We start from the raw sequence: 23,153 nt of genomic DNA on the forward strand, positions 1-23,153 counted from the left end.
CCCTCTCAACCCCATTCTCCCGCCTTCTCCCCTTAACCTTTGACGCCCTTATTAATCAAGAACCTATCAACCTCTGCTTTAAATATACTCAATGACTTGGCCTCCACAGCCGTCTGTGGCAACAAATTCCACAGATTTGCCAGTCTCTGACTAAAGAAATTCCTCCTCATCTCTGTTCTCAAGGGATGTCCTTCTATTCTGAGGCTGTGACCTCTGGTCCTAGACTCTCCCACCACTAGAAATATCCTCTCCACGTACACTCTGTCCAGGCCTTTCAATATTCGGTAGGTTTCAATGAGATCCCCCCCCTTATCCTTCTAAACTCCAGCGAGTAACAGGTCCAGAGCCATGAAATGCTCCTCATTAACCCTTTCATTCCCAGGATCATTCTTGTAAACCTCCTCTGGACCCTCTCCAATGCCAGCACATCCCCCCCTTAGATATGGGGCCCAAAGCTGCTCACAATACTTTAAATGTGGTCTGACCAACGCCTCATAAAGCCTCAGCATCACATCCTTACTATCATTAGTCCTTGCTATCATTTATCATTAGTTTCATTTTCTGACCACCTTAGAGAGAAATACTGAGATACTGGCCTCACTTAACATCACTGTTTGTGGGAAGTCACTGCCGGATTTCCTGCACTGCAGCAGTGACTTCTAAAGTATTTCAATGGGATATCTTAAGGTTGTAATGCAATAGCGAGATTCTTTCTTTTCATCTCTCTAAGTTTGTATGTTTGCTTTATCTGCCTCCTGCAAACTATTCGAGAAATTTAAAGATTTACAATCATATCCCCTCAAACTCCTCTGCCTCTCATGTATTGAAGCACACTAAAGTGGTAGTATTTTATTTACTCAGGCAAATGTAGCAGCCATTTCCTGCTCAGCGAAATGCCGCAGAAGAGGAGCAAGATCACTGGCTGGTTTCATAATCACCACTGTTTGGAAGAAGTTTGTGGACTCAAAGAATAGCATGTTATTGAAGGCTTTCAACCTACTGACTCTGCTAACTTATTTGAAGAGCAATTCCCTTACTCTTTCCCCAGTTCAGAGCAACTTATTTCCTTTTATAAACTGACCTAGTTCCCTTTTGCAAGCTATTACTGAAATAGATTTTACCAATATAGCAGGAATGTATTCAAAACCCAATTAATCGTATAACAAAAAGTTTCCCTCATGTTACTCTTAGTTCTTTTGCCTGTCACCTTAAATCTGGGCTCAGTAGCTTTTGCTTCATCAGTTTCTTTTTATCTACTCCATCTGAACTTAAGCCCCAAACGTCTTCATCAAATCTCTCCATAGCTTTCTTTACTCCAAGGAGAACAACCCCAGCTTCTCTGGTGATCCATTCTAGAAAATCTCTCTACCACCTGCTACAAAACTTCACATTTATCCTAAAGTTCAGTGGCCAGAAATGCAGAGGGAATGAGCTATTTTTATATAGGTTTGGCCTAAGCTCCTGGATTTTGTGTTGTATTACATATAAGCTCTACTGTTCTATGAATAGGTGCAGTAAAGGGTCATAGCAATGGGACAAAGATGAACTATGCAGTTGATGGCAGTTGAGGCTGAGGTTGGGGTTGTTGGAGGTTAGAGGGAGAGGGTCTATGCTGTGCTTGGGTTCACAGGTAGGAAGTGGAACAGGGGCTGCCAGATTCAATGAGGGGGGCAAAAATAGTAGTTTCAATCACCAGGACGGTGGCACCATTGACTTTGCGATTGAGGGAGGAAGACTAGAATAGCAGGAAGAAATGTGGGGGCAGGGCTGTTAGTAGGTGGAGGCTTGAACAATGTAGGTAAGTAATTAACTTATGTGGCAGCCATAAGTCTGGTAGTGACCATGTTTCCCAGCAATGCCAAATGATGATCACTCCCAAGACATCACGGTCCAGGTTCCCTGCAATGCTCTCAAAAAGTCATTGCACTAGGGAAAGATGTCATAGTGTGTGTTTCTGAAATCACATCAGGAGTGCAAGCGTGACTCATCCCTCGAAGGACCCAGATGGATATGGTCATTATCATATTTTAGTATGGGTGAAATGATTTTGAAAAGGTCAGCATCCTTTTGGCCTTCTTAACTGCTTTAATCAACCTGTTCAACTTCTTTTAGGTTTGTGCACAAACAGCCCTGGCTCTCACTGTTCTTGCTACTTCTTAACTGATCCATATATATAATGTATGTCCTCATTCTTCTTCCAAAAACACATCACCTCACACGTGAATTTACTAAGTGCCTGCCCATTAGCATCTTGCTCAACAATTATTGCTTCCAAGTTTTCTGTCTTTGGTAAATACTGAAATTTCAGCAAAATGTACTCTAATCCTTGTTATTAATGTATTTCAAAAATAGCGAGTGTTTTTAAGACTGAACCCTGTGGAGCAGTTCTACATACCTCACTTCTGTATAACTCCATTCATCTTAACCAATTTTGTATCCACACTGTTACTGCCTCTTTTATCAGAAGAATCCTAATATTATAAAAAACCTCTGAACCCATTCATTGCTTCAAGACATCCAAAAGGACTTTACCACCAATTAAGTATCTTTTGAAGTATGATCACTGTTGTACTATAGGAATCTATATGCTGATTTGCACACTGCAAACTATATGTTGATTTGCACACTGCAAACTACTATAAGCAGCGATGGGAGAATTAATATTCCTAAATAAAAAGGATTGAGGAATAACTGTTGGGTAGGAGACCAACAAGACCCTCATTTCTCCACTGGGAGCATTGGACTGACTGACATACTCAAGTTTATGGAGAGGGCTCAAATCCATAGCCTCTTGCCTCAGAGGCGTCAGTGTCTCTTGGTACTGGAATAGCAAGGTGCATTGGCCTTTTGGTAGACAGGATAGAGAAAGTTAGTGGCACAGTTTTTTAAAATTTTTTTTTAGAATTTTATTTACAGCGTGGTAACAGGCCCTTCCGGCCCAACGAGTCCGCGCCTCCCATTTTAAACCTAAATTAACCTACCCGTACGTCTTTGCAATGTGGGAGGAAACCGGAGCACCCGGAGGAAACCCACGCAGCCATGGGAGAACGTACAAACTCCTTACAGACAGCCATGGGAATCGAACCCCGATTGCTGGTGCTGTAATAGCGTCGCGCTAACCGCTACGCTACCGTGCCGCCCAAGAGTTTGCAGTAACAGAGGGACCTAAGAGTTCATATACATAGATCTTTGAAAGTGGCAGGATTATTGACAGAAAGGTAGGCAAAGCGCGTGGGATCCATTCATAAACAAAGGCAATAAGTACAAAAGCAGAGAAGTGATGCTGAACTCTTAAAAAATTCTAGTTGGACCATAACTAGAGTATTGCATCCAGTTCTGTTTACTACACTGCAGGAAGGCTGTGAAGATTCTTGAGGGGGTGCAGGGGAGATTTACCAGAGTGTTTCTAGGAATGAAAGAACTTTATCAAAAAGGATAGGTTGGTGAAGCAGGGATTGTCCTCCTGAAGCAAAGAAAGTTCAGGAGAAATTCAGTGGAGGAGTACAACATTACAAGTTAAGGTAGATAAAGGAAACCTCTTCACGTCAGCTAATGGTACAAGGAATAGGAGAAACAATTTCAGGTTTGGGCCAAGGGAGAGGAGAGAATGTATGAAGGAACTTTGTCCACACAATCGGTGGCAATGATCTAGAATTCACTGCTGATGAAGTTAATGGAAATGATTGATGAGTTTGAAAGTAAACTGCATAGGCAATTGAAGGAATTAAATGCAGGGCCACAGGGATAGAGCAGGACTGACTGGATTGCACTTGTTGGGCTGAATAGCCCCCTCCCATGTCAAAATGACTCTATGGACCCCAACTCTAACATGTTGCTAACACATTGTTCCCATGGTAGTCCAGGACCAGCAAGCTGGGCTTTGTACCTGCTGTCACCTGCATTTGCCACGTAAATTTTTCCCAGAAGGTAGATAACTGCCAGAGCACAGCAGCCGCCCAGAATGCAGTAAGAGCTCCGTTCCCTTTCAATCTGTTTGTCCTGCAACAACAAGAAAGGTCCATTCTTCAGACTGGGAATACAGAGACCCTAGGTGCTAATCTCCTAACTAGCAAATCCCTCCTGAAAGCATCAGGGCATGTAAAGGACCTTACCAAGTGTTCTTTCTTCATGGATGCTGGGCACTCTCTCTAATACATACAAACATTTCCTGAGGTGTTGCTCATAATAAATAACATCTTTATCACTATGTAAAACAGGCTCACATTTCTATTATCTTTCATAATCTCAAGGCATCCCAAAGCACTTCACAGCCAGTGAAATATGTTTGGAGATAAAGCCACTACTGCAGTGTCGGAGCATGACAGCAAATTTGTGCACAGTGAGCTCCTACAAACAACAGTGAATAACTTGGTTTGAGGGTCTGAATTATAAACATTGATCAGGATACCAGGGTGTTTCCCTGCTTTTCTCTGAATAGTGTCTGTGTCCTGGCTTAATGTTTTGCCTAGAAGTTAGCCCTGCTGACAGCGTGCTACATTCAGTACTCAGATCTGTGAACTCACCTCCAGCTTTGAGGCCTTGAACCTTTAACTATCTGGTTTATGAGCTGAGGATGCTACCAGGGAGTACTGGTTATGCTGCTGGACTAATGAACCAACAAACCCAAATTCAAATCAGACAGTTTGGGAGTTAACATAGAACAAAGAACACTACAACACAATACAGGCCCTTTGGCCGACATTATATCCTGCTCTAAGATCTATCTAACCCTTCCCTCCCACATAGCCCCCTATTTTTCTATCATTCATGTGCCTATCTAAGAGTCTTTTAAATGTCCCTAATGTATCTGCCCCCACAACCTCTGCAGGCAGTGCGTTCCATGCACCCACCATTCTCTGTGTAAAAAACTTACCCCTGACATCCCCCTTATACCTTCCTCCAGTCACCTTAAAATTATGCCCCCTCGTGTTAGCCATAGTCGCATTGGGAAAAAGTCTCTGACTGTCCAATTTAAATTTAATTTTTTTTTAAATCTGGAAAATAAAAAGCCAGTATCATTGAGATTGAGCATGAAACTGTAAAACAGGCATAAACATTTAAATAATGTCCTTTAAGAAGGAAACAAGCAGGTTAGATAAAAAAAGAGTCAGTGGACGTTATTTACTTGGATTTTCAGAAAGTCTTTGACAAAGTGCCGCACACGAGGCTGCTAAATAAGATAAGAGCCCAGGTGTTAGAGGCAAGGTACTAGCATGGATAGAAGATTGGCTGACTGGCAGAAAGCAGAGAGTGGGGATAAAAGAGGTTCTTTTCAGGATGGCTTCTGGTGATTAGTGGAGCTCTGCAGGGGTCAGTGTTGGGACTGCAACTTTTCACTTCATACATTAATGATCTGGATGAAGGAACTGATTGCATTGTGGCCAAGTTTTCAGACAACACAAAGATAGGTGGAGGGACAGGTAGTGTTGTGGAGGCAAGGAGTCTGCTGAAGGACTTGGACAGGTTGGGAGACTGGGTAAAAAAGTGGTAGATGGAGTACAGCGTTGGGAAGTGTGGGGTAATGCACATTGTTGGTAGGAAGTATTAAGGTTTTCTAAATGGGAAGAGAATTCAGAAAATCGAAGGTGCAAAGGGACATGGGAGTCCTAGTTCAGGATTTCCTTATGGTTAACTTACAGGTTGAGTTGGTAGTAAGGACGGCAAATGCAATGTTAACATTCATTTTGAGAGGACCAGAATATAAAAGGATGTACTGCTGAGGTTTTATAAGGCATTGGTCAGACCGCATTTGGAATATTGTGAGCAATTTTGGGCCCCATATCGAAGGAAAGATGTGCTGGCCCTGGAGAGGGTCCAGAGGAGGTTCATAAGAATGATCCCAGGAACGAAAGGCTTAACATGAGGAGCATTTAACAGCTCTGGGTCTGAACTTGGAGTTTAGAAGGATGAGGGGGGAGCTCATTAAAATATATCGAATATTGAAAGGCCTGGATAGAGTGGACACGGAGAGGATGCTTCCATTAGCAGGAGAGTCTAGGATCCAAGGGCACATCCTCAGAATAAAGGGACATCCCTTTAAAACTGAGATGAAGAGGAATTTCTTCAGCTAGAGGGTGGTGAATCTGTGGAATTCATTGCCACAGAGGGCAGTGGAGGCCAAGTCATTAGGTGTATTTAAAGCAGAAATTGATAGGTTCTTGATTGGTAAAGGGGTTACAGGGAGAAGGTGGGAGAATGGGGCTTTAAAAAAAAACAGCCATGATTGAATGGTGGAGCAGATTATATGGGCCGAATGGCCCGATTCTGCTCCCATATCTTATGGTCATATGAAAAATCCTGCTAATTCTAACCCCGCCCATGCCAATATATCTGTCTCTAGTCCAGACCTATGTTGTTGACTCTCAACCTCCCTTTGAAGCGGTCTAACATATTGCCTTAACTGAAGTGACATGGTGGACCACTTCAGTGGGCTGTTGCAGTAAATAATAAGTACTGTTCAAGGTGGTTCATTATCACCTTCTCAGGCAAACATATGGCTCAGATACTTAGTGCGAGGAGTTATGTGAGCAGATGAGGGATGTGAGAAATCCTGAAGTCAGAGTTTGCTGCAACTGCATAGCCCGCATCAATTCCTTGAAGTTAGCCCGATTGACATATTTGACATCCAATAGTGGGGGAGCATTCTGGAGGAAGCAAGAGGATCAGGTGGGTTGCATCCAAACTCTTGTTGTCTGGGCTGGGGGGAGCGATTATTAGAGGGTTTGAAGGGCCAGTTAGGACCCATAGGTAAAGTTGTGAATACCCCTTTCAGCTGTTGGGTTTCCCAAGACACGGACCATCCAGCTGCCCACTGTTAGGGGATGAAATTGGATAAGTCCAGCCTGATAAATACATTTAAAATCTTATCTCCTCATCAGGTTAGCTGACCACTTCTTATCCTACTTTGGTAAAGTCCAGAACTTAAAGGGTTGTAATATAAATGCAAAGTGCAAGAAATACTCAGCAGGTAAGGCAGAATCTGTAGAGAGAAAAATAAAGTTAACATTTCAGCTCAACGACCTTTCATCAGAACTGGAGATGTAAAAAATCAACTGTATTTTAAATTATAGAGGGAGTCAGGGGTGGAGAGGACAAAGGGAATGTTTGCGATAGGATAAGCCGACCTGTCCAAGTAGACCCGTTGCTTCTGCTTGCTCTTATTGTCCTGACTCTTCTTTCTCCCTTTGTCCCACTTCATCCATGAATCCTCTGATGCCATCACTTTCAGTTTCCTGGTCCCAACCAGCTCACGTTCACCACGGACATCTAATCTCTCTATCCCTCTATTCCATACCCGGATGATCTGAGGGCCCTGTACCTCTTCCTTGAACAGAGATCCAACTAGCCCCTCTCCACCACCACACTCAATCATCTGGGTGAGCTCATTCTAATATTGAACAACTTCTTCAGCTCCACTCACTTTCTCCAGGCCAAAGGTGTGGCCCTGGGAACTAGCACTGGCCCAAGCTCTGCTGTCTCTTTGTTGGATACTTGGAACAGTCCTTGTTTCAGTCTGACTCTGGCACCCTCCCTCAGCTCTTGTTATGGTACATGGAAGACTATTTTGATGATGTTCCCTGGGCTCACACAGGACTGGAAAATTTCAATACTTTTGCTGCTAATTTCCACCCTGCTCTCACTTTCACAGGGTCTAAACCTGATTCTGCCCTTCCCTTTCTTGAGTCTTTGATCACCAACTCAGGGAACAGTCTTGCAACCCATAGGGAGACACAGTGACACAGCAGGTATTGCTGCTCCCTCACAACTCCAATCATCTGGATTTCATACTGACTTCTGGTGCTGTCTGTGTGGAGTTTGCACACCCTCCCTTTGACCACATTGGTTTCCCTTAGGTGCTTGGGTTTCCTCCCACAGCCCAAGGATATTCTGGTTGGTAGGTTAATCGACTACCGTAAATTGACTCTAGTGTAGGCGAGTGGTAGGACAATTGGGTGGTGGTGGGGCAGAGTAAATGGGCATATGAGCAGGGAACAGGTTGCAGGGAAAGTAAGTGGGGGAAATGTGATGGATGAATTGCTACAAGAATTGGCGTAGACTCGATGAATTGAATGGCCTCGTTCTACATTGTAAAGAAATGTGGAATCTATTTAAGCCTATTGATTCCCATGCTACCTGAACTACATCTCATCCCACCCTGCTTCCTGTAAGGATTCCTTTCCATTCTCCCACTTTCTCCAACATCTGATAATGAGACTTTTCACACCAGTGCCTCTGAAATGTCTTCCCCTCCACCTTAGATTGACAGTGTACTCCATTTCTGACTCTCTCCTCTCCCACCCTCTCCTTGCAGCCAAAACAAGAGTAAAGTACTTGTTGTCTTGACCTTCCACCCTTCCACATTCAAGCTCTAAATAGTTTACCAGCTTCTACAAGATTCCATCTGCAGACACATCTTCCCTCCCCCTTTCAGCATTCTGAAGGGACAACTCCCTTGACATTTTCCTGGTTCACTCTTCCATGGCCTCCAACCACTCCCCTTTCCATGGCACTTTGCCACGCAACTATAGGAGATGCAATACCTGCCCTTGTGCTGCATCCCTTATTATCTAGAGACTCAGTCTTTCAAGGTGAAGCAACTATTTACTTGCACTTTTCCCCAATCTAACATATTGCATTAATTACTCATGATGTAGTCTCCTCCACACTGACAAAACCAAACACAGATTGGGTAAACGCTTTGCAGAACACCTCCATTTACTCCATAAGGGCAACCCTGACCTTTCAGCCACTCGTCACTTTTATTCTCTATCCCTCTCCCACTCTGAATTCTGTATTTGGTCCTGTACTATTCTAACAAAGCCCAATGTTAACCCAAGGAACAGCACCTTATCTTCTGCTCAGGCACATTACAACCCTCAACAATTTCAGATAACCAGCTTTTCCTATGGTTTTTTTAGAACGCTCTATCAACTGGACAACCTTGGTCTCCCCTTTCTTCTCTCCAACCCTCTCCCTCTATGAAACCTTGAACACGCTTGTTTTCTCAATTCTGTAGTTCTGATGAAGGATCACTAACCTGAAACATTAACTCTGTCTCTTTTTGCAGAGAGTGCTGCCTGACTCCCTCAGTATTTAGAGCATTTTCTGTTTTCATTTCAGATTTCCGGCATCTGCAGTTTTTTTAATTCTCACTTAAGGGCTTCTACCCATGTTATCAACATCAGAAGATTTAATCCTCTTTGCCCTTCTCCAAAATCCACACTTCCTAGATATTAAAATTCAACTGTCCTCCAACAACCCTGTCCCGCCTTCCCCTGATTAGCCAGATTGGTTTTCAGTTTAATTTCTTTAGACTCCAGATAGTGCAGTGCTTCTTTGGTATTAGGTATGATACAGTGGCTTGACAAGGTACGTTATTCCACTGTAATATATCATATCCAGATATCTATTGATCAGATATGTGATTTCCTATCCACTACAATAACCAGTAAATTCAATTAGCTGCATCAAGAATTTAAATCAATCTGGAATAAAAAGTTGATATGAAACTACTGGATTATTTTAAAATTCCACCTGGTTCATCAGTGACTCCAGATAAACGACAATGTTAATGACTCTTAACTATCCTCTTTAGAAAGTCATTCAGGGGCAATTAGGAGTGAAAGCTGGTCTTGCCAGCAATGCCCACATCTTCCAAATAAATGCATACAATATAACGGCATTGTATTTGTGTTCAAATCTCTGGACTTGGACCCGAATCTTCTGTCACCCATTGAACCTGACACTATAGCCTCAGTGATGGCCAGGAGGTACATTTGGGAGCTGCTTAGAAAAAGGTAGAGCTACCAGGCCCAAAGTGTTATGTCCCATAGCTCACCATCTGCTTAAAGGCATTTTCTATTGCACCAATGACCAGGTACTCATGCGAGATTTCCTTCTCCAGCAGGAAGCGTGATTCACTGTCAGTGGGGGGTTCCCAGTCCCCCTGATGTTCGTGGCTCTTTGCACCATCTGCTGTTACCGCCTCTGGGTCACTGGAAAGGCAGATTGGTGGCGGTACATCAGAGTCTTGTAGGATGTTGACAATGTCACGCAGCTGTTCGCAGATGTGGAGGTGAAGCAGTCTCGAGGCCATGACAGCAGCACCTGTGCCTGCATGGCCATCAAACAATGCCCAGTAATGGAATGTAAATCCATTCCCTTCCTGAAAAAATAAATCACAGAAACAGAATAAGTTAGTCTACACAACAAAGGTCTAATCCTCCACATTTACATCCAGGACCTCAACAAAGAACACCAAAAGAGGTGATATGGACATTTAACTCATTCTTTGCGTTTGTTCATGACCTTCCCACCGCATCACATAACAGTAACCATAGTTCAGAAAATATTTCTCTGCTTATTAGGAGCTCTGCAAAATCCAGGGGTCATGAATTCTAAATGTTTTTGTTTCTCTTTATCCTCAGTTATTATATCAGTACCTGAAAAATCATGGAACCCAAAGGAAGGAAGGAAAACTTGCATTCAGATACGATCTTTCACAATCTCAAGACTTCACAAAGCACTTGACAACCAATTAAGTAAATTCTGAAGGTAGCAATTATTATCATGTAGGATGTATTGCAGCCAATTTATGCAGAGCAAACTTCCAGAAACAATGACTAGATAATCTTTTTTTGTTTATGGTAGATAAATAATGATCAGGGCAGTGGAGAGAACTCCCTGCCCACCTTCATTGCAGCACCATGGGATACTTTACATCCACCAGAGAGCAGATGGGACTTGGGTTTAACATTACAATCAAAAGACAGCACCTCAACACCACATTGTGAACACACCTGAATTATGGGCTCAACCCCTGGAATAGGCCACAAATCCATGAATTTCAATTCACAGCTGACAAGACTTAATGGGACGTTCTGAATGTTATTAAGACTTGCAGAGGTCTGATCCCTGGCATTGTCTGTTTCTCTTCTGTCACCTAGACTGTCGTGATTCCTGGGGCTCTTTGTGGGACTGGGTATTGCAGGGAACCTCTGGAAATAAGCTATTCAATCTTGAAAGGAAGTGTCAGAGGATCAAACTGTGATTAGATAAGATATCTTTATTAGTCACATGTACATCGAAACACACAGTGAAATGCCTCTTTTGCGTAGAGTGTTCTGGGGGCAGCCCGCAAGTGTCGCCACGCTCCCGGCGCCAACATAGCATGCCCACAGCTCCTAACCCGTACATCTCTGGAATGTGGGAGGTAACCGGAGAACCCGGAGGAAACCCACGCAGACACAGGGAGAACGTACAAACTCCTTACAGACGGTGAATACAAGATACAACAGATAAAACAGAAACAACTTTTAAATCAGCAACGTCTACCGCTAAGAAGGACAAGGGCAGCAGGCATATGGGAACAGCATCATCTGAAAGTTACATACCTTCCTGAGTTGGAAAGATCTCTCTGGTCTGTCAATATTACTGTCTAAATTCCCAAACTCACTGCCAAACAACAGTGTGGGAGTACCTTCACAAAGACTGCGGCACAACAAGGCAGCAGTTGACCACCAACTCAAAGGCGCTTAAGATGGGTAATACAAGTTGGCTTTACCAGCAACACCCACATCATGGGATTAATTAAAAACTGAAACATGACAACTGGTGGAGGGTCAAAGAGTCAAACTTGTAGGAGGCAAATTCAAAGAACCATTGACAAATGAAATGTCTGGATTCAGCTGGAAAAGGATTTAATGATTTGTTGGATTACTGGAATCAAAAGTAGGTGACTGAAGAATCTTATTGGATGATGCAGGTTGAATTTGAACACCATCTCTCGTCCCTCCCCACTGATAGCCCCCTGGCACTTATGCCTGCAACTGCACCAAGTGCTACACCTGTCCCTACACCTCCTCCCTCACCACCATTCAGGATCCCAGATAATCCTTCCAGGTGAGGCAGCACGTCACCTGTGAGTCTGAGGGTGTCATTTATTGCATCCAGTGCGGCCTCCCGTACATCGGTGAGACCCAACGCAGATTGGGTGACTGCCTTGTCGAGCACCTTCGCTCCATCCACTGCGACAGCCAGGACCTCCCGGTGGCCACCCACTTCAATTCCACATCCCACTCCCATATTGACATGTCTATCCATGGCCTCCTCTACTGCCACGTTGAAGCCAGACACAGGTTGGAGGAACAACACCTCATGTTCTGCCTTGGGAATCTCCAACCTGATAGCCTCAACATTGATTTCTCTAACTTCTGGTAACCTCTTCCTTTCCAGTCCTGATGAAGGGTCTCAGCCCGAAATGGTGACTGTTTTTTTTTCCTGCCTGACCTGCTGGGCTCCTCCAGCACTTTTTGTGTATTGCTCCAGATTCCAGCATCTGCAGAATTTTTTGTGTCTCCATGTGAACACCATCATTTACCTTGTCTATATTGTCACCATCTTCGTTGATCGTCTTGGGTCCCGTGCTGTTCCTTGGATTCCTACTCTCCACAACTACTACTTCACGGGTAGCTTGATCTTCATTGAGGGGACTTTTTCCTGCATTAATCACCCTACAGAAAAGAACCATACAGCAGCTGTTATTGTGGCACTCAGTTCACAGTGAATGATTAGTCTCTGTAGAAGAGAATATATACAAAGCAGAGGCCTGTAGCTTTGACACATAGATCAGGTTTGAACCAGTTGAATGGCAGAACAGGTTTGAGGGCCTGAATGGTTTCTTTCTCTTTTGATTTCTGCTGTGGCAAACTTTATCTCTAGCTTTTCATCTGAGCCATAATTCCTGGCGAAGATATGGGAATGATTACAATAGCAAATTGGCTGCCATGTTTCCTACATTATAACAGTGGCCATACTTCAAAAGTTTATTTATTGGATATGAGATGTACTGAGGTCACAGTAGGCACTATATAAATGCAAGTTATTTCTTTCTCAATGAAGGATTAGTTAATTGCTTTTTCTTAAAAACAGTTGGGCTTTCATAAACATTAGCGTTTAATGTTGTTAATCTTATTGAGGATGTCGCATGGGCAAACGTGTCTTGCAGATAAGTTTATTCATATTGGTATCTGAAGGAAGTGCTTACTCACACACATCCTGGTCAAAATTAGCAGAGGGCTACTTGAGCTCAAGTCATTTCCTTCTGCTAAAGTTCTTAACTTCTGACACTGTAAAGTTTTAATCCAACAGCCTCTAAAACACAACAGATTATTAAATAAATTGTTCCCTGTGGCATTTAATATCCTCATTATATAACAATACCTAGGAGACCATTCTGTTGATTATGCCTGTATCAGTGTTTTGAAAGAGTTATCTAGTTAGTCCCATTCCCCACTCTCCTCACTTCCCCCAAGCCTGAAAAATGTTTTCATGTCAAGTATATAATTAATTCTCTTTTGTAAGTTACTACTGGATGTGCTTCCACTTTTGAGGCAGAACTAGTCCAGATCTTAACATCTCATTACACAAAATATGTGCGCCCATTTCCAATTCTAGTTCTTTTAGGTCTGGTCTGTGGTCACTGATTCGTTTGACAGTGTGAACAACTTTTTCCATTCTATCAAACCTCATTCAAAGGTTGGCACCTCTCAGTACTGCACTGATGTGCTCAGGTCCTAGAGAGGGGCTCTGAAACGAAAAAAGAGAACTGAAGAAAGCAAGCAAGCAAAAAAAAAGGAAAAAATGAAAAACAGAATACAAGACAAAATGGAAATAAAGAGAAAGAAAAAAAAGAAACATACCCACAGACAATACCGGACACTTGAAAACAAAGTTCATTAAAAGAACGTTAGCAAAGGAAATGGTTTGTGACCATTCAGGCTTTCTGGCTCCTCTCTATTTGTTCAGGAAGTCTTGTCACCCAACATTGGTGTGTGGTTAGTGTTCAATGTTTGGGCCTCACACTTACTGGAGGATCTGCTAACAATTCTGAGTGGAAGAGGAAATCAATCGTTATAAATTTTCAATGTCAATGAATTTTCTTCTCTTCTCATTAAAGGGTATCATATAGCAATGGAAGGAATAGGATGACAGAGGCAGAATCATACATCCTGCCTTTGGTAGTAGATAGTAGTGAGGGTGGCACCAATGAGACAAGGGGGAAGGAGGGAACCTTGGCATTATCAAGCTTTTCTCCTCCTTCCCTGTCTTTATGCTGTGTTATATTCAATAAAGGGAATCAGGAGTGAAGGATTTAAGGATTATAAGAAAGCATCCTGACAACATTTCATTACCTTGAGCTAACAAAGGACTTTAAGTTAATAAAAGTGCTAGAAACATTCAGTAGATCAGATGTAGTTTGCAGAGAGAAAAAACAGAGTTGACGCTTCAGGTCACTGACCCATCTTATCACAACCCCAGCCAACAACACGAGTTTTATCTCTCAGTTAGGGTGAAAGCTCATTGATCTGAAACATTAACTGTTTCTCCCTCCTCAGTTGCTGCCTGACCCAGGTTATTTTGGTTATTCAGATTTTCAGCATTTGCAGTATTTTGCTTTGGTAGCTTAAAATTAATAACAAAAACTTTTTTTTAAGAAGTTTCTATTGTTTACCTTGATTCTGTTCCATTTTGCTTCTGTTAAATTTTACTTCTTGAATAAATATAGATAATAGAGATGCAAGAGACTGCAGATGCTTGAACCTGGAGCAAAAAAACAATTGCTGGAGGAACTCAGCAGGTCAAGCAGCATCTGTGGAGGGAAGTGGATAGTTGACGTTTTGAGTTGAGACCCTTCATCTGGACTGCTTCATCTAATCAAAATATCGGTTATATTTCAGCCTATGGTATGCCTTGGGTCTGCAAGGTTTTTCCAGCCAGTTTGGAATGGTTTTCTTTCTTATTTTTAGATATCTTTGTCTTTATTTCAGTTTGGCTTTACCCTCTATGATGCATCTCCAAGATTGGAAGGATTGCTTTGTTGCCATGTGCCAACCTTACAATAACCTGCAACTAATACTGTTTTAAACATAGCCTAATGTTGCAAGTTATTCTATAGGGGCACAGGAAGAGGAAGGTTAATGCTGGGGATCCAGAGGTGATTAAATACTAGGCTGAAGGGTTGGATTTAAGGTTGAATAATAGGAGATAGGAGTATGAAATCCAGAGCCTAAAGCTTCAATGATGGATGGCATAATCATGTATATAGTGTCCCCTAGATTTAGATTTTCCTATGAGAAGAAAGGGTTTCTTGTATCACGTCTATTGAATCATTTTACATTATATCACTCCTTGAGCATCTAAATTCAATCAGACGTAAAAGCAGGATAGATCTTTGGACACCTCTAGAAGCATTGGTCTAGAAATGGAACAGGAATCATTACAGGAGATTGTCTGGCTAAGCTTGGACAGATTGGGCTGGAACCTGACAGGGTTACTTCACCAGGACATGAGGTGGCAGTGTAATCATATCATCAATGGCTCAAGAATGATAAGAGGGGGTTCACTTGTCATGGTCACATAAAGATGCCACATGAGTTTGATTATAGCCTTATTATAGCAAAATATAGGTAGTTTTATGTAGAACCAGCAGTATTTACCACAGAAGTCTAGAGCTGGCTGGCTGTGCTCTTTCAGAGGTAAAACTTGACTGGTGGATTTTAAAAATCGAGTTACATGAAGGATGGGATAGATTTTGGAGGGAATAGCACATTCAAGGACATTGGAAAAGAGGAAGGTTGATCAACAAGTTGCCGAATATTTCACCAAGCTTCAATACATGGGAATTGCAGGCTTGCTGACTGAAATGTCATTTGTGGTGATGCACGTGTTGGGAAATTGTACATTGCAACAGTCCTCACTTCCCTTAGTCTTTCACTTGACCAATAGTTTACCAGCTTCATTTATCGCCCTACCCTGGCATCACCTGATCACTGCTTCCAGGTTACACCACAACTTTTCACCTTGCCCTTTGAACACCAACCATGCCCTGCACCAAGACCAGTAGCCCAGACCATCCCATGCAAAGTGCACGACAGATAACATTACAAAGGCAGAATGCAAGGAAGTCACACACCAACTTGCAACAGACCATTTCAATTTGCACCCTCTCTCTACCAGTCCACTGCAAAACTACAGCAGACTGACTTTAAAAATTGTATGAATCTGGCTGGAACTTGTTGCAAAATATGGGTAGTTCTGTGAAGAACCAGCAGTATTTACCACAGAAATCTAGAGCCAGCTGGCTGTTCTGCAAGGGAATTCTCCTAACTGCACTGCAACAGTGGACTCCTCAGAGTCTGGATGCAGAGCTCAAACTTGGAGTTCCACCACAGAATCTACTTGCTGACCCTCTTTAGGCACAGAAAACCCATCTACTTCAATAGAGGGAAATAGCCGTGAAGGAGTTGGGCAAATACTAGTAAATCAACATTTTTGAATAAATTGAGTTTAATAGTTTTGACCTGTTCAATTTATCTTAGATTTTCAATTTTTTTAAATAGTTCATTGATTGTTTTTACAAAAGGTTTTCAATGTTTTTGGATGTTTCTAAATTCAGGAGCATTAAAACCCGTGACAGGTTTGACAGCTGGCAAGACTGGTGGCATTGATTAGCCAGTTGTCAAAGTGTTTCTTGACAGGAGTTGTGGGTGAGGGTTATTCTGGCTCACCCATGTGATGGCATTATGGTGCCATTTAGGACCAGGACAGCTTTGGAAAGCTTGTCAAAATTGTTGGATCTGGTAAAGGCAACTACCTACTTAGCTGGTAGGTCAGTGTTTAGTGCAGGCAGCTTACCACCTCTAAGTTCTGGTCCATTGAACTTAACAGCTCAGGAGGCAGCTGCCTATCCCATTATGTACAAAAAACAGAATGCTGGAAGAACTCAGTGGGTCAAGCAGCATCTGTGGAGGCAAAAGACATTTCGGGTCAAGACCCTACATCAAGACTGAGAAGGAAGAGGGAATATTGCCAGTGTATAGCAGTATGAGGGGGGTGGGACAGAGGCTGGTAGGTGACAGGTAGAACCAGATGGGAAGGGGATGATGGACAGATGGAACCGGGAGGAGGATGGGAGCGATGAATAAAGGGAGAAGAAAACTAGATGGACAGGTGAGTGTGTGTGGGAGTGTGGATTACTTGACATTGTAAAATTCAATATCCATACCTTGCGTTGTAAGCTACCCAAGCAGGACATGAAATGTCATTCTTCCAACGTGCATTTCCAACTCTCCGTAGCAATGGAGAAGGTCGAGGACAGACAGGTCAGTGTGGGAGTGGGAAGAAGTGTTAAAAAAGACATGTAAATGGAAGTTCAAGATGCAGACAGAACAGAGGTACTCCACAAAACCATTTCCTCGTCTGTATTTTGTTTCTCCAATGTAGAGGAGGCCACATCACAAGCACTGAGTGCAATAGATAAGGTTGGAGGAGGTGCACATGAATCTCTGCCTCACCTGGAAGGGTGTTTAGGTTCCTGGATGGTGGTGAGGGAGCAAGTGGAGAGACAGGTGTTACACCTCCTACAGTTGCAGGGGGAAGTGCTGGGGATGGGAAGGGAGGGATGAGCGAACCAAGGAGATAAAAGAGAGCGATCCCTGCAGAAGGCGTGGGGTGGGGGAAGAGGGGAAGATGTGATTGGTGGTGGAATCACATTGGAGCTGGTGGAAATGGCGGAGGATGCTGTGTCAGATGTGGAGGCTAGTGGGGTGGAAGGCAAGGACCAGGGAAACTCTATTGCTGCTCTGTCTAGGAAAAGGGGTTGAGAGCAGACGTACAGGAAATGGGGGAAGTGCGTGTGAGGGCTTCATCAACTATGGAGAGGGGAAGCCACATTTCTGGAGGAAGAAGGACATTTCAGAAGTCCAAGAGCAGAATGCCTCAGTTTGGGAACAGATGCAGTGGAGATGGAGAAACTGGGGAAAAAGTTACAGGAGGCAGGATGATAAGAGGTATAGTTGAGGTAGCTGTCGAAGTCGGTGGATTTCTTGAGATGGAGACAGACAGATCCAGAAAAGGAAGAGAAGTGTCAGGGATAGTCCAGGTGAATTTAAGGGCAGGGTGGCAGTTGGTGGCAAAGGTGAAGAAATTGATGAGTTCTGCACAAGGGCAGGAAGTAGCACCAATGCAGTCATCAATGTAGCAGAGAAAGAGTTGCGGAGGTAGGCCAGAACAGGCCTGCAACAAGGACTGTTCCATGTAGCCAACAAAAATATAGGCATAGCTATGGCCCATGCAAGTGCCTGTGGCTGTGCCTTTTATCTGCAGAAAGTGGGAGGAATCGAAAGGGTAAGGACAAGTTCTTTCAAGTGGATAAGAGTGTTAGCAGAGAGGAACTCATTCGGTCTTTGTTCGAGAAAGAAACAGAGGGTGCTAAGACCTTCCTGATGGGAAATGGGGGTGTATAGAGGCTGGACGTCCATAGTAAAACTGAGACAGTTGGGACCAGGGAATTATAAATTATCAAAACAATGGAAAGCATAAGAGATGTTCTGGATGCAAGTGAGAAAGGGGAAACAGGATGGAGCCCAGGTATGAAGAAATGAGTTCATTTGGGCAAGAGCAGGCAGAAACAATGGGCCTATCAGTCCTATTTATGGATCTTGGGTAAGAGATAGAAGTGGGCAGTGCAGGACTAGCGGGCACTGTCTTGGCCAATTATGTTCTGGCTCTCTGAAAACAAGATCCAAATTAGTCCCAATCCCCTCTGCTCCTTCTCCAAGAAATTTTCCTTTTCAAGTATTTATCCAACTCCCTTGGGAAAGTCATTGCTAAATCTCCTTCCACTGTTCAATCAGTCAATGCATTTCAGATCACAACAACTCTCTGCATATTTAAAAAAATGATTCTCATCTGCTCCTGGCTCTTCTGTCAATTTTCTCAAATCTTTGATTGCTGACTCTCCTACCAGTTTGTTCTTTGCAATCTCAGCACATCTGGCAGGAAACTTTGGCTCAAAGGCAGCATGGTTTAGGATGGATATCAGACCTGGGAGCTCTGATTCTCCAACTCACGGTCCCTTCTAACACATGACTTCCCCATTCACAATACATATCAGCTGGCAGCAACACATTACATGGCTCCAGGATCCCATGGCACTGACACTCAAGTGAAATAATGAGAAAGGCGAAGCCTCTTAGACGAGCTGTTAAACTAACCCCCTATTTTGAAACAGAGGAAGAGAGTTCCCCTTGATACCCTTGCCAGTATTTCTACTTGGTGGGAAAATTCTGCTGCTTTCCACTTGCCAGTATTCCTGGGAGCTTGTTGAGCACAAACTGACTTCTACATTTCCCTGCATTTCAAGGGAGCCCACAATTCAGAAAAATAGTCCACCGACTGCGGTGCACTGCAGAACATCCTGAAGTTTTGATGGGTTGGCAAAAAATAAAGTGGTATATTGAAAATAGCCAGCATCAGCAGCAAAGGGTCTGTGCAACTTCAACTTGTGACCAATTTTAATTGATCACTCCATGAATGAATATGAAGTGAAGTGCATTTTCACACTGGAAACTGAAACAGGAAAATTAAAATTGGAAAATGGGGAAGTTCTTGGTTGCTCAGTTCAGTACTTTTATCCCATCCGGATATTACACATCTGTAAATGGATTATTCATCAGTCACGTGCAAGGTCACATGACTGATGAATAACCGTGAATTGTCACTAATGTGTAGGTGAGTGGGAGAATCTAGGGAGAGTTGATGAAAATGCGGAGAGAATTAAAAAAATGGGATTGATGCAAGATTAGTGTAATTGGGTGGTTGATGGCTGGCTTTGAGCCAATGGGCTGAAGGGTCTGTTTCTGTGCTGTATCTCTCCATGACTATGAAAATTTTATGGAGAAAGTTCAGAGCTTGGGATTCTAGACAGGTACAGACATAATTGTGACCATTAAAACCAACTGATTTTGAATTTAGTTGGCATGCCCTAGGATTATCCAGTTAGTGCTTGTACCTCCGAACAATCAGCTCATTCTGCTGCAATAAGCTGAGTAACGTCCAGCAGCACTCAAGGCATAGAAATGGAAGACGAATCTTTCTGGACTGCGAGAGGCTGGGTTATGCAGGTTAGCAGTGAATGATTTTGTTTTTAAGCAGTAATCTTCGGAACATGACCATTTACGCTGAAAGCATTTCCAAACTCAAATCCACTCCAGCACATGACATCTATGATGAAATTTACCATCACCTTCAATGTGCCAGCACAGCCTTTGGTTGATCCAGAAAATGGGTACTCAAACTTCAGACCTCAGACTTGGAACAAAACTCATGTTTTACTGGGCAATGCTGATGCCTGCCCTCCTATACATTTCTGAGACCTTGGGCTTCCTACAGAAAGCATCTCGAGGCACTGGAAAAATATCACCAATGTTGTCTCTTCATTCTTTCCCAGGCCATCATCCTAACATTGAGGCCCTAGTTACTCTCAGTTAACTACATTGGGCTAGTCACATTCTTTGTGTGCATGACATAGTTTCCCCGAAACAGACACTCTATTCCAAACTCTGTAATGAGAGGTGATTACTAGGTGGATAGAAGAAAAGATTCAAGGATGTGCTCAAAGCTTCCTTGAAGAATTACAACATCCCCATTGACTCCTGGCAACTCTGGCCCATGACCACTGAAGGTGGAGAAGGAGAATTTCAGATGGCACTTAGAATCTCAAGGCCATTCTTCGGAAGAACACACAAGCCCTTTGTAAGCAATGCATGGAGTGCACCACCTCACAACCTTTCCATTTGTCCTGCCCCATGTGTGGAACAGCCCAAGGATCCCACATTGGTCTCATTAGCCACCCCAGAACTCATAAAACTGGAGTGGAGGTGGGTCATCCTCAATCCCTAGGGACTGTTTAAGAAGAAAAAGACATGCTTTTATCCAGCAATTGGTTGAGGACTGTGGATAAGGAGATCCCAAGCTTCCTAATCATCTATTCCTGAACAAAGTTGAACAATCTGAATTTAGCTGGGACTGGCATTCCCACAGTGTTCAAGTTTAAATGTTCAAATCCTGTGTACTAGAATGTGGCTGAGAAGGTGTGGTGGTGGTGGTGGGGGGGGGGGGGGGGGAGGAGAGTGAGGTCAAGAGAAATGAGACTTAAAGGGGTGAGACAGAAATAAGACAAGAGGGAGATAAAGGGAGAGAGGGAAGGATAAAGAAAATAAAGAGGTGAGAGAAAGAAAGATGGAGATAGAGGGAAAGAGAGCAAGTGGGGAAAGTTGGAGAGAGGATAATATCAGGTTTTTCTGCAACGATTGCTAAGGCTAACACTCATTGACAAGGAAAGACTAATACCCATGGATATACTTCTCAGCAGCTCTAAGAGAGAAGGGAAGAAAAATAGGTGAAAGGCAGAAAATCCAGGAGTTCCAGTCCAATGATTCCCTGTATTAAACATAATCTATCAACTAAAAACACAGGCAGTATGCTTGATTAACTGAATGTGTGACCTGCCCTCACCTTGTGCTGTGCTTCCTGTACACAGAACAAACCAGTCCTGCAGGTAATCGCTGTGTCACAGGAACAGAAAAAAAGGTTTCCGGTTGCACAGAGGGGAGAGTGTAGCCAGAACAAACAGGATGTCTGCAATAGGGCAGAGACTCTTACGATGATGACACTTTAAAAATTGTGCTGAGATTATTTCTCTTATCCTTAACTATAGCTTACACTCCAAAGTTGACAGGGGTCTCAACCACATCAGTTCCATTTCCTGCACCTCTGCTTTCACTCCTCACCTCCCACCCAGAACAAGCATAGGGCCTCCCTTGTTCCTGTCTTCCACCATTCCAGGCCAACATACCACTTGTATTCCTGATTGCTTGCTATGTCTGTGTGTCCCAGCAATGGGTATACAAGGAAATCCAGTTCCCTCTGAACACCAATGTCTTTCAATCTCTCACCATTTCATCATCAATCACTCTGCCTTTATACTTTATCTACAAAAGTGGATGACCTCACATTTTTCCACAATGGCTATTTTCTCACCCATCTACTTAACCTCAGAAGACTCCCTGCATGATATTCATAACCCACATTGCCAAACTTTGCAGTCAACGAACTTGGATATACAACTTGACACTCTCTAGTCTGGAACCCTTGGGACCCAACTGGTGTCGGACCACAGAAATCGCCCCCAATCATCTTCCCCTGAACAGGAGAACCATTCTTTTTTAAGTTCTGAACACGCTATGTTATGTTCCTGAAAACTGTCGGTAACCCAAAGTTTCAATAGGTCCAAAACACTGTTGGCTTAGATCGCAAAAGTTACACTGACAGATTAATCAGGTATAGATTAGTACAGATCTTTCTTTGATATTAGTTATAATTTGTTAATTAGTACAGGTCCAAAACATGGGACATGCCAAACCATAGAACACCGTACTGGAGTTTCAACCTGTATAACACTTGATCCTCTCATTCATAGCAATGATACTGAAAAATTCTAGTTTCTTGCACATCCCCCATTCCCTTTATCAGCCATTAGTGGCCATGACTTTAATAGTTTAGGTCCTGAACTCTGTACTTCCCTTCCTAACCTGCCCCACTTCTATCAGCATTTCCTCCATGATGCTCCTTAAAGCCCAGCTCTCTGATCCAGCTTTCAAATGCCTATTATCTCCTTGCATGACTCCATGGAAAAACCTTTTCCTAATAGGGATAGAGAATATGGTGGGGAGAAAATAATGCAAGGTGTGATTGCACATTGATAACAACTTCAATACTATCCAAATAGTAGATTTGAGCTCACAGGCAGCCACTTGAACGGGATTAATTCAACTCCTCCCACAATTTACCTTAGTACTTGCACAAGACTGTAGATGCTCAGTCATTGAACATGATCAAGACTGAAATCTTGTATTTCCAACACTAACGGAATCAATGAGTGTTAAGTGAGAAAGTGGACACATGTACAGGATCAGCCACAATAGTGAATAATGGAGCAACCTCGAGAGGCTGTATGGCTTTCATTTGCATTCGTTTTTATGTTCTGAAGCCAATCAGCACTCTTGTTAAAACGGAAAAAGATACAATGAAGGGACACAAAGGAAAGTTGGGAGAGAAAGGTCAGAGTCAGCTGCTCCCTATTCACTATCCAAGACACATGAGTGTAAAAATTCATCCTCTGTGTTGTCTGGCCCTTACTCATTCGACAAGACATTCAGATGCACTTTCTTCAGAAGAGCTGAGTAACAAGCAACTAGCCACTGACGCAATGCTGCCTGTTTCACTCTAATATTCCCATACATATTTTTAGC

General features: G+C 43.0%; 1 protein-coding gene across 1 annotated transcript in view; it reads right to left on the reverse strand.

Moving 5' to 3' along the window:
- The window catches only part of LOC127580878 (protein phosphatase 1H-like), a 49,179-nt gene that overhangs the window by 18,836 nt on the left and 7,190 nt on the right, over positions 1-23,153 (reverse strand). Inside the window, exons 2-4 of the mRNA XM_052034847.1 lie at positions 12,380-12,512; positions 9,839-10,165; positions 3,887-3,999 (exon numbers count right to left, since the gene is read on the reverse strand). Of these exons, the coding sequence (XP_051890807.1) occupies positions 3,887-3,999; positions 9,839-10,165; positions 12,380-12,512 (573 nt within the window). The remainder of the gene's footprint in view (positions 1-3,886; positions 4,000-9,838; positions 10,166-12,379; positions 12,513-23,153) is intronic.

The sequence above is a fragment of the Pristis pectinata genome, chromosome 20 (assembly GCF_009764475.1).
Source record: "Pristis pectinata isolate sPriPec2 chromosome 20, sPriPec2.1.pri, whole genome shotgun sequence".
Classification (NCBI taxonomy): Eukaryota; Metazoa; Chordata; class Chondrichthyes; order Rhinopristiformes; family Pristidae; genus Pristis; species Pristis pectinata.